The 12,631-nt window shown below is 33.4% G+C and overlaps 1 protein-coding gene across 1 annotated transcript; it reads left to right on the forward strand.

Moving 5' to 3' along the window:
- The first annotated feature begins 959 nt into the window (after positions 1-959).
- LOC115973248 (TMV resistance protein N-like) lies at positions 960-8,021 on the forward strand. Its single transcript, XM_031093503.1, has 4 exons — positions 960-1,447; positions 5,375-6,467; positions 6,582-7,034; positions 7,137-8,021. The coding sequence occupies exons 1-4, from the start codon at positions 960-962 to the stop codon at positions 8,019-8,021; spliced, it is 2,919 nt and encodes a 972-aa protein (XP_030949363.1).
- The last annotated feature ends 4,610 nt before the right edge of the window (positions 8,022-12,631 follow it).

Genomic DNA, 12,631 nt, shown 5'->3' on the forward strand with positions numbered 1-12,631 from the left:
ATAATTCATTAGGAAGAATTAAAAGTAATTTTACAAAAATATTCATAACTTTTTTATACTTTTACAAGGGTACAAGATTAATCTTGTATAAAAAGTTAATCATTTCTCTTTTTTCTTTCAAATCGGACAAAAACAAAATTTGGAAAAATGTGTGGAATCCCCAGCTTCTATCAATTTTCCCATTTTCTACTTCCTCTCATCCAGTGCAACTAAACATAATATAAAAGGTTTTAACGAATATTTTGTAAGAACTTCCTCAACTGTCCATGCTTCCTCACTACTTTCATCTCACTTTCCCTTTTCCTTCTCCCAAACCCACAGCACACTTCAATAACTGAAGCAGAGCTCCAATTCCGCCGATTAGCACCTTCAGCCTGAGATATACACAACTTCGTTCACTGATTTTTGTTTCCGGTGAGACCCAAAATCAGCCCCTCCATTTGTTGGGTTTTATTTTGATATTTTTTGTTTTTTCCATGTTCCTCCATTTTTTGTGTTGTGTTTACTGAGACATTGGCTCACTTGGCTGTGAATGCTTGTTTATTTATGCCTCTTTTTTTACTCTCTACTCAAGTATAGCTTTAATGCTTCTTTTTTTGTTTTTATTTTTTTTATTTTAGAAGTTTCTCTGTCTTGTTCCTTTGTTATAGCCATGGTTTTATGAACAATGTCTACTTTGCTCTGCTGTTGGCTTGGGAAAAAAAAATTATCTGTACCTAGACCATCTTTGCCCTACATACCCAACACTTGCCCCTGAGTTCTGAACAGTGTGACTTTATTTGTGGTTTCTCTTTCTCATAAGGAACAAAAAAAAGGGGTAATGTTTGACTCATCTGATGAAGGGAAAGATTCAAACCATTGCATCAAATAGTTTTTCTTCTTTCATAATTTATTTTCTTTTCAATTTTTCTTCAGTTCTAATTGATTTTTTTTTCCATGCAGATCTATTCCTTGATTCAATGGCTTCAAGTTCATCATCTTTCCCAAGTTCTTCTATTTCTTCTACCAGCAAATGGACGTATGATGTTTTCCTGAGTTTCAGTGGTGAGGACACTCGCAATACTGCTACGGACTTTATATATTATGCATTAGTAGAGAAGGGCATTAACACTTTTAAGGACAATCAAAAACTTGAGAAAGGAAAAACTATTAAACCAAAACTCCTCAGAGCTATCAAAGAATCCAAATTTGCCATAGTCATTCTCTCAGAAAATTATGCATTTTCCACTTGGTGCTTAGATGAACTTGTAGAGATCATTGACTGCGAGACAAAAAAGGAAATAACAGTTTTCCCTATTTTTTACAATGTGGATCCATCTGATGTGCGAAAACAAATAGGAACTTTTTCACTTGTTAAACATGAAAAACATTTCAAGGAGAAGGTGGAAACATGGAAAGCTGCTTTGAGTCATGTGGCCGATCTTGCCGGATATCATGTAAAGAATAGGTAATTTTTATTTGAAACACACACACACACACACACACACACACACACACACATATATATATACACACTAGTCATTTAACCAGTGTGATGCATGGGTTAAATTACTGAATGAGTTTGGAAGGAAAAAAAAAGCATTATATTTGAGTTTATATAGTTACTATTAAGACTTTAAAAAGAAAAATAGTTAGCAACGTAGCATAGATGCATGGAATGCTCGTGAGGAGATGGGTCGATGGCTATAACTATCCACAACAGGCATTGGAATCATTTAAAAAAAATGTAATCATAAATAGGTAATAAATAACACTGTATAACTAAAAAAAATAAATAAAAGGACATACGAAAATGACTTAATATTTTAAATATATATTCATAGTTAATTAGAATTTTTTTATAGAAAGTAATTAATTGATATCAAGAACATAATAAATTTAGGCCTAAAAAACTAACTGCATAAATAAAATTTTAAATTATCATTTTTTTAAAAATATTTTGTGATTAATATTGAATTAGCAATGTACAAAAATCTATACAGTATACACGTCTAAGTATTACTTTAGTCTTTGTAGTATATTATATGCCCATACCAATTTAAAAGGAAACTGTGTAGATCTAACTGATAGAGTCACGTAACACAAATATTCTAATAACACTATTGGGAGATAGTTGGAAACCAAAGCCCAAGTGAAAGATGAAATAAATAAATGAAACAAATTTAGTAAATTTTTTTTTTTTTTGGGTATAAAATAATAAAAGTAAGGATGGAATGGTATTTTATGTGTACCTTCCAAGAAGTTGCCTTTCTGCTTAAATGCCCGTTTGTTTCAACTTTTTCAGCCCAAAAGTCACATTTTGAAATAAGCCAGCCCTTTAAGTGCATTTGGTTAGTATAAAACGCAACTTTTTCCAAAAAGTTGCATTTTATACTTGTGAAGAGAACGCACAATTCCATTTTGGAGTCTCAGAATTCCATTTTTGCCAAAAGTCTATGCACGTTTTGATATATCCGTTGGGTGAGTTGGGCAATTACCAAATTAACCCAAAGAATAAAGGATGCTCATGTCTTCGTCTACGCACAGTTCCTCATTCCTCTCAATAACAAATTTCCAAATCCAAACACAAAAAAATCTATAACAAATTCCCAAATCAGCTAAGGGAAAAAAAAAAGTCAATCCCTTGCAAATTAGGATTCCTCAAAATGCAAAACAAAAAAAAAAAAACATCAAAATATTCCTCTCAATAACAAATTTCCAAATCCAAATACAAAAAAATCTATAATAAATTCCCAAATCAGCTAAGGAAAAAAAAAAAAAAATCAATCCCTTGCAAATTAGAATTCCTCAAAATGCAAAACAAAAAAAAAAATCAGAATATAGCAAAATCTTTCAAATGGAGTTTGTACCCATTTGCGTTTGCTTTGCTTTGATCCAATCTTCCCGATCTGCTCTGCTTTGCTCTGAATCATCCCGTTTGTAAGTGGTTGAATTTAGAGAAAAAGAAAAGAATCAAGAAGATTAGGGTGAAGAATTGCATGGGTGTTGCAGACGAAGTGCTGAGAGAAAAAAAAAAATGAAGAGAGGAAGAAGGAAAGCTGGAACGTTCTAGAGTTTGGAGGAAGTGGTAGGGATAAAAAATGGAAAGAAGTAAAAAAAGAAAAGTGTAAGGGTACATGTGTGGAGGAGAAAAAAAGAGGGGGAAAAAAGAAGGAAAAAGAAGAAGAAAGAAATGCGGTAGTGTGTGGAGGATAAAAAAATAGGGAAAAAAGAAGAAGAATGAGGAAATGGTATCACAATATTTTCACAATAAATTTTAAGTGGTAGGTTATTATTAGCTAATAATAGTGAGAAAAAAATAATTTTTTTAGAAAGAGAAAAAAATAATTTTAATAGTACGTTCAAATTAAAATCAGTATCAATTTTTATCACAATATTTTCACAAGACTTTTACAATAAATCTTAAGTGGTAAGTTATCATTAGCTAATATTGGCGAGGAAAAAATAATTTTTTTAGAAAGAGAAAAAAATAATTTTAATAGTACGTTCAAATTAAAATCAGTATAAATTATCACAATACTTTCACAATAAATCTTACGTGATAGGTTATTATTGAGAAATTATTGTGTACTCTCGGAGTATCATAAATGCGTACTCTCTCCTCTCACATGAATGGTGGATCCCACTAATTAAATTCATAGTGGGACCCACCATTTATGTGAGAGGAGGGAGTACGCATTTATGGAACTCCAGGAGTACCTAGTAATTTTCCATTATTATTAGCTAATATTGGTGAGAAAAAAATAATTTCACAATATTGATTTAAGTATGAAATAAACTTCCTTATATATACATTGTCCTTTTTGGTAATTTACCCCTCAAACTACCACTTTTATAAGTGCTAGCTATGCACTCAGCTTTTTCAAAAAAACATTTTTTAACAGTTTTTACCAAACACTTAGTTTTTTGAAAAAACACTTTTTCATTATGCACTTTTTGAAAATTCAACTTTTTCAAAAAGCTCAACTTCAAAAAGTTGAACCAAACTCAACAACTTAGAAGTAGCAAAACTCAACTCCCTCACGTGACTATCATCTCCTCTTCTACAACGCCACTTTTTCGTTATCTTTTTAATTCTTTCCCTTTCTTAATTCTCTTCATTCTTATCTTTTCTATGACATTCCCTCGTCTCCTTTTTTTTTTTTTTTTAATCTCTTTTTCTCTCATAGTGCTTCTGTAACTCTCTCCTATGTTTTTAATTTTTAATTTTATTTATGTTTCTTTTCCCCCACAATAAGATCATCCATTGCTTTCATTCTCATCTTCTTCTTCCTCTTCTTCTGTCAAATGCTGTAAAAGTTGAAAAATGGGAAACTATTGGGTTTGGTGGAGTTTGGACTTGTAAAGTTGAGAAGTAGAGAGACACATCAGATCATGAAATTAAGATTTTATTATTTTGGCCTTTCTATTTTTTTTTTCTTCTATGTTTTTTGTGTCTTTGTTTTACAATTGCATGGTACTTGTATCCAGTGAAACAATACAATTTTTTAAAGAGAAGTCAACTTCTGTTAGTGTTAGACAATTTTGAGGTTAATAAATATAAATAATGTGGTGTACCATCATCGCTGCCGACGGTAATTGTTCCATTTTCTTCAACAATGATTCAAGATTACTCCTTGAAAAACAACATAATTAGTTGCCACAATATAAAAGAAATAGTAGAAAAACAAAGGTAGATTAGAATGAAGTGATAAATTAGGACAAAAATGGCAGACCACGAAAATGCACCTCCAGTTTACTTAGTGGTAATGACTCGGAAGCGCCAGTGATTTTCATGAACATGTTGATCACTTGCTGTATTGGCGTTGAGATTGTCAATGATTTTTTTTAAAGACACAGGTGTGCAGTTGGAAAAGAAAAAGTGCTTGCAAATTGCAGTTTTTTTGCAGTCCGGTTATATTTATATGTACCGAGGGAAAATAATAGTATGATACAGTGTAATGATTTGTTTCTTTTGGTTGTGGTTAGTTATTTAAAATTCCAAAAGATACAATTGTTCAGTGTCTTATTTTGCAAAACGAAAAGACACAATTGTTTGGTTTTTTAATGGCATAAATTTATGTTGCCACATGGCGCAATGAGATAAGGTCAACAAAAGGTCAAATGTTTCGACTACTACTTATCATATAGATATAGATATTCAGCTAATCCACTTTTATATATCTAACTTCATTTAAACCTTTAATTGACATATCTTTTTTTATTTATTATTTTTTGAAATAAATAAACCTTCATCAGATCTCATTTAATTTTTGTCATAGCTTATCTATTTAAATATTTTTATTTAGTCAGCAGATTCGAACACCTAATATCTACCATATTTTTCATGGGACCTATTAATTGGTCATCATATCTTGTTCTCTCTTCATTGCAGTCCTCTCTCTACAGCTATCAAAAGCATTGCGGGACTAATATCACGAAAATTGTGCCGTGAATTCTCAGAAGTTACTGAGGGCTTGATTGGAATAGAGTCTTCATTGTTGGAATTGGAGTCATATTTAGCTTTTTGGTTAAAGAATGAAGTTCGCTTTATAGGGATTTGGGCGATGGGGGGAATGGGGAAGACAACCCTCGCCGAAGTTGCCTATAAGATGTATTCTAAAGAATTTGAAGTTAGTTGTTTTATTGATAATGTTAGGGAAAAATATGAAAAAAAAGGTTACCTATCATTGCAGAAAAATCTTATTTCTCAAATATTAAATGACACAAATTTGAATATAAAAAATAATTGTGAAGGAGAACACATGATCAAGAATATGTTACATGGTAAAAGGATTCTTCTTGTTCTTGATGATGTAAATGATTTAAACCAATTACAAAAGTTAGCTAGGAAGCGTGATTGGTTTGGTCGGGGTAGTAGAATTATCATAACAACAAGAGATAAGCACTTGTTAGAGACACATTTAATAGATCAAATGTATGAAGTTAAAGCATTGAAAAAGGAAGATGCTCTTCATCTTTTTTGTTCAAAAGCTTTTAAAAACAAACTTGTCCCAGATGAATATTTAAAACTGTCCAAAGGTTTTTTGAATTATGTTGCCGGTCATCCTTTAGCTCTTATAGTTTTGGGTTCATTTTTGTATAAAAGAAGTGCTGTTGAATGGGAAAATGAGTTTGAGAAGCTCAAAGAACAACCCAAGCTAGATGTTATCCGAGTACTAAAAATAAGTTATGATGGACTTGAAAGGCAAGATCAAGAAATATTCAAAGATACTGCATGCTTCCTTAATCACGAGATGGAAGATTATGTAGTACAAATACTAAAAAATCATCTTGGCCGCTATCTTGGATTATCCAATCTCATTGACAAATCTCTCTTGAAAATTTCTGAAAATAATGAATTGTGGATGCATGATTTAGTAGAAAATATGGGTAGGGACATAGTTCGTCAAGAGTCCCTTGAGCCTGGGGAGCGCAGTAGACTGTGGCTTTATAAGGATATTGATCATGTGTTGAAAAACAATACGGTAAGAGGTTATTTACTTGAGCTCATACCGTATCTTCTTATTTTGCAAGTTGAAATATGAATAATTATGCTAATAATATATTTTGCATTTCACAAATTCCTTTTTTATTATCAGGGAACAAAAAACGTTCAAGCCATGGATATAAAGGGAGCCAAGGATACAAGTATTTATCATGAAGAAAAAGACGCATGTTGGAGGCCACAAGGGTTAGCTCCATTGGTGACACTTCAGGGGTGGGTCCTAAACGCTCTATCTTGGCAAGGGTTAGCTCTATTGGTTACTCTTTGGGGATGGGTACAAAGGACCTTATCTTGGGAAGGTTTCACATCATCAAAAAAACCAGAAGGGCTACTTAGGGACCCTAACACCTTTTTGAAGATGTATAATCTTAAATTTCTGAGAATTCATAGTGTTTCGTTGCAACTTGACACTTCACATTTACCTAATGGTTTAAGCTATTTGGAATGCAATGATTATCCTTTAAAATCATTGCATTCTTTGCCAGCTGGGCTTGGAGAACTTCGTTTGCTGCGTAGCAAACTTAAACTACTTTGGGTAGGAATGAAGGTAAGATTGTTAATAAGTATCTTCATACAAATTTGCTTTTAAATTTCAATAAATAGACACTATAAAGTTAATTATTCTAAATTTTTTCTTTTCTTTTATTAGATTTTTGAAAATTTAAAGTCCATCAATATGGATGGCTCCTTGGAGCTAATTATCAGCCCTGACTTCAATGGAGTCCCAAATCTTGAGGAGTTAATTCTTGCCCGATGTTCAAATTTATGCAGGCTTCATCCATCCATTGGCAAATTGAAAAAGCTTAAACTTCTTGATCTAAAAGGGTGCCTAGAACTAACTAGTCTTCCAGAGAAGTTTGAAATGGAATCTCTTGTGACTCTTAATCTTACTCATTGTTTAAAAGTCAAGAAAATTCCTGACACCATTTGTAGCTTGACATCGCTTAACAATCTTTATCTTTCTGGATGCTCAAAATTTGACAAATTGCCAGAGGACTTGGGGAATATCGTAAGTCTAAAGAAGCTTCATTTGAGTGGAACAACTATAAAAGAGTTGCCTTCATCAATTGAATGCTTGATTGGCCTTACTTCATTGCATCTAAGAGATTGCAAAAAAATTGACAAATTGCCAAAGGACTTGGGGAATGTTGTAAGTCTAGAGATGCTTGATTTGAGTGGAACAGCTATAACGGAGCTACCTTTGTCAATCGAATTTTTGATTGGCCTTGGTAGATTGCATCTAGATGGATGCCCAAAATTTGTCAACTTGCCAAAGAACTTAGGGAATCTCAAACATCTGAATTGGCTTTGTTTGCAAGGAACAGCAATAGCAGTTTTGCCATCATCTATTGAATGTATGGCTGCCCTTAAGTATTTAAAACTAGAAGATTGCAAAAATCTTGTGTTTCTTCCAAGCACCAATTGTAATTTGAAGAAGGTAGAGTGTCTTGATCTTATTGGATGCTCAAAAATTGCCAACTTGCCGGAGAACCTGGGGAATATGGAAAGCCTAAAGTGGCTTTTTTTTGGGTGAAACTGCTATAAAAGAGTTACCTTCCTCCACCATTCACCTTGAAAAGGTCTGGAGAGTATCTTTCAAAGGATGTCATTTGCCATCATCTTCATTGACTTCTATGCCAAGAATTCGCGAGATAGATCTCTGTGACTGCCAGCTTTCGGAAATTCCAAGCGGTATTGACTGCATCTCTATGACGGAGTTATATCTAAGGGGAAATGATTTCATTTCCCTTCCTGAAAGCATCTCCCAATTCTCTAGGCTAACACATCTTTACTTGGATGGTTGCAAAGACCTCCAATCAATACCAAATATTCCATCCAAAGTTGAATTTATATGCCTAGACAATTGTACCTCACTGGGGAGATTGCCAGGATCACCAAATCATTTCCACTGGTCATCTTATAGGAATTTCACTGTCCAGTGTTTCAACTGCTTCGAATTGGCTAACAATATTCAAAACTTAAGTAACATGTTTCAGGTATCTCTCTCTCTCTCTAATCTCTGTGTGTTTTCTAAATATCACCTGTCTCTGTCTCTGTCTATGTGTTGGGTTTTATTTATTTAGCCCCAAGATCATGGTTTGTATATTTCAGGGACAAAGTAGTCAACAAGTTCCAAAAGGTTATATTATTCCTGGAAGGGAAATTCCGAAGTGGTTTGAAAAAGCAAACATATCTGATACTTTAGTGGCCTCTCGTTATTATTCATCTGTGGGACCCACTATAATAAAAAAAAGTGAAGATACAATTGCCTGGGTCTGGGTCAGGGTCAGGGTGTGATGAGTGGTGGGGAATTGTTTTGTGCATTGTTTTTAAACCCACCGAGGAGCGTAATCATGATTACCAACTGGACTATCTCTTTGAAGTGGATGAATGCCTAATGACTTATTACGCATTTGGACTTGGAGACCCTACTTTTTTTATTAAAATTACGGCAGAATATGGAGGGGAATGGTCTCGTACATATTATACGTCAGAATATGTTAAAGTGGAATCGCATCATCTTTGGCTGCATAGTCTGTCCAAGGAATGTTTACTTCCAACAGAGATTGATAATAAGCGATTCCATGAAGTTGAGCTTGAAATAGAGACCGGGCGCATGGAGGTGGAGAAAATTGGGCTTCGTGTGGTATAAAAGCAAGACATTGAAGATCCCAATTGAGATGCTTTCTTCAGTTGGTGATGAAATCTAGGGTTTGAAGATCCCAACCAAAATATGCGAAGCCCATGATGAGGATGATGGGGAATTCTTTTCTTCACTTCTTTTACCTGTGAGTTATCAACTTTCTTCTTCTTCTTTTTTTTTTTTTTTGGCTAAGCATATGTGTAATGCTCTGTTAAACTTCAACTAATATTCAATTTACAAAAGACATTTGGGTCTGCGGTTCATGCTGAAGAAATTTACAAAAGACACCTTGCCTGCTTCAGATGTTGATTTTGCTCTATGATTTGCACACCTACGTATAATTGAAGTTAGAAAAACAAAAGTAATCAAAAAGTGAATTGAAGTTTGCAAAAATTTTATTTTTTTTCTTGTTTGGTAGTCAAAGAATGAGAAGTTAATAAATGGGTAACTATTCAATATTTATACTATTCACGTGTGAGGAGCTAATATTATCCCAAAATATTATATATGCCAAGGGATGGTATGCGGAAACTAGCAACCCCACAGCGAACATCCAAAACATGAACTACCCTGCAGAACGTAGATCAACTGTCTCACTGGTAGTCATACTTCTTAACCTGAATTTACCACAAAATTAAGTGAAGTTTAAATTGTGTTACTAAAAACAAGAAAACATTGAGCCTGACACAAAATTCAAAGTAATAAATACAAACACATATCATGACTCATGAGTCTTGTAATTCACTTTTTGACTGCAATAGAAAATTAAGAGAAGCGCGAGTAGGCTGCTTTTTATAATGTTTGTCACTTTGCTACAGACATACACCTCATGTAGTCCATATAAGCAAGTACATTTTTATTTGGATCACATGAGCAGACAATCTGAGCTCTTTTCATAAGAAATCTCAACTAACTAGTGTAGTTGAAGAGTGAGAATAATATTGTAGTTAAAGCTCTTATTCATTACTGTGTTGACAGACTTAAATTTTATAGGGTTAAAAAATGGTTAAAGAAGAATATATGTTATTTCTTTTTAAAAGGTAGCTATGTGATAACCAAGAAATTACTTCTATGCTTTGTTGTAATGGTGTACTTTTATCTCTTGTTTGTCAGTTCCTCATGCGGGATTTGGATTGGGCTTTGAAAGGCTTGTGCAATTTGCTACAGGAATAGAGAATATAAGAGACACAATCCCTTTCCCTCAGACGCCTGGTTCAGCTGAATTTTAATGGTGAAGTTGTGCATTTTTTTTTTTTTTGGTTCTCTTATTGTAGTCAACCACAGCATCATTTTTTTACCTGTCCTGCTCCTCATCTCCTTAAGTAAATTCAATTTGAATCACCTTCTCTGTTTAACACTTATGTGCATCAAAACTTCAAACTATATAGGAAGGCTACCAAAAACGAGAAAAGAAAAAAAGAAGGGGATTAATGGAGTTGGCCCCAATCGGTTGGGACCAATGCTTGGATTATCTTCTGGTCAGTGTTGCCTAATCTGAAAAATGTTGATAATTGTGAAGTGATCATATATTTATTTGGAAGTTATAAATAACAATTGTATTTTTGTATGACATTCATCTGAAACTCATTGAGTTCTTGTGTGTCATAATATCATTTCTTTGTTTTCAAATCTTTTGCATCATTGAATAATTACTTGAATGCTTCTTATTCTTTTCTTAGGATTTACTTTCAATTTGTATTGGATGCAGAAATGCATCAATTCTTTGAAAACAAGAGAATCGATCTCTTTGAAGGGGGCACCAAAGAATATAAATAATGCCTTGCTACATCTTTTTCACCAATGTGCTAATTTTCACTGATGTGTCTACTACTCTTGTCAGCCTTTCATGCTAAAATTAGAGTTAATTATGAGTTTATATTTTCATACAACCTTATGGCTCATGCATTTTTGTTGTAATGCTTGGATGATTAAGGATACCTGATAAACACACGTCTATTTGGTTGTGGATTTGTCAAAGAATTTTGTCTAATAGAAAATATTATAGTAGTTTCTGTATATAATGAAAAGATACCAGATTCATATACATCCCAGTGAAGTTGGTTTGGGTAGCTACTTTAGTGATTGAGTTTGATGTAATGCATATGACAGATGAAGTTACCGTGGATGGCTGCTGTCTGTTGGCGCAAGTAACTATTCAAAACCCTTAGAACTTGGCCAATTTGATGGCTTTAATCTTTGTGGACGCTATATTGATGATTTTATAATTTTTTATTTTTGAGAATTCTTTGTATGCAATGGAGTGAGTGCACAATAGCAATACCTGGAGCATTGAGGTGGAGACAGTAGGGTTCCGTTTGTTAAACAAGCAAGACATCAAAGAGACATAGAATGTGAGGAATCCAGTCAAGGAGATTTTTTTTTTTTTCTCTTCTTTTACCTGTGAGTTATCATCTTCTTCCTACCATTATATAATCTAGTTGTTTCCTTCCTTTTTTTTTTTTTTTCCCTGGACATTTACTAACATTTCTTTTTCTGTTAAACTTCTACCACTATACAAATGCATATTGAGATTTCTTATTTCTCTGTTAACGGTTTGTTGTAATTCTTGTTTTTCTTTTTCTCCAACAGTCCGACATATATAATAATGTTTTCTTTTTTCCTTACTGGCATTTGGGACTATGATTCATGTTGATTTACAAAAGGCACCTATCTCGGCTCCTTAGATGTTGATTTTGCTCTATGATTTGCACACTTACATGTAATTGAAGTTAGATAAAGAATAGTAATGAAAAAGTGAATTGATGTTTGCAAAACATTTTTTCTGTTTGGTAATCAAAGAATGAGAAGTGAATAAATATTACAATTTTTTAATGGTATTGTGTTATAATTTGTACAATGAATATGCCGTATTTAGCACACACCAACACTTCCTTTGGGTTTTCATCATATCATCTTTTGGTGCAAAGGACATGTGTTTGTATATCCCAGCGGATAGTATGCAGAAACTAGCAACCCCACAACCAGCATCCATAATGTGAACTACCCTGCAGACAGATCAACTGTCTCACTGGTAGACATATTTCTTAACCTGTCATGACATGTCATGACTCATGAGGCTTGTAATTCAGTAGAGTTTAAATGTTTGCGGTATATGGTTTTAACTCTTAATAGGCCTTGTTAAAAGGTGAGCTATTGCGTTTCGCTTATGTTTGTTGTATCAACTATAGATTCACTGTCACTCACAGTGAGACATTAAATCTTATACATAGATGTTATATATTATAATATAGGACAGAGGTTCTGGATCTACACCCCATTTAAGCTATTTCCAATTCCAATACCGAACATCCTTTAAAACTCAGTAAATAATATGCTTAAGGACTTATGCAGTGTTAAGATCTAGATATAATTAAAATTTGCCTATAACCTTGGGTGTTTAATGTCTTGCTAGCATCGTGTAAGTGTACACGTTTTTCACCCATGTGCTAGTTTTCGCTAATGTGTCTACTACTCTTGGCTGTCTTTCATGCTAAAATAAG

Source organism: Quercus lobata, unplaced genomic scaffold (assembly GCF_001633185.2).
Source record: "Quercus lobata isolate SW786 unplaced genomic scaffold, ValleyOak3.0 Primary Assembly Scq3eQI_92, whole genome shotgun sequence".
In the NCBI taxonomy this organism is placed as follows: Eukaryota; Viridiplantae; Streptophyta; class Magnoliopsida; order Fagales; family Fagaceae; genus Quercus; species Quercus lobata.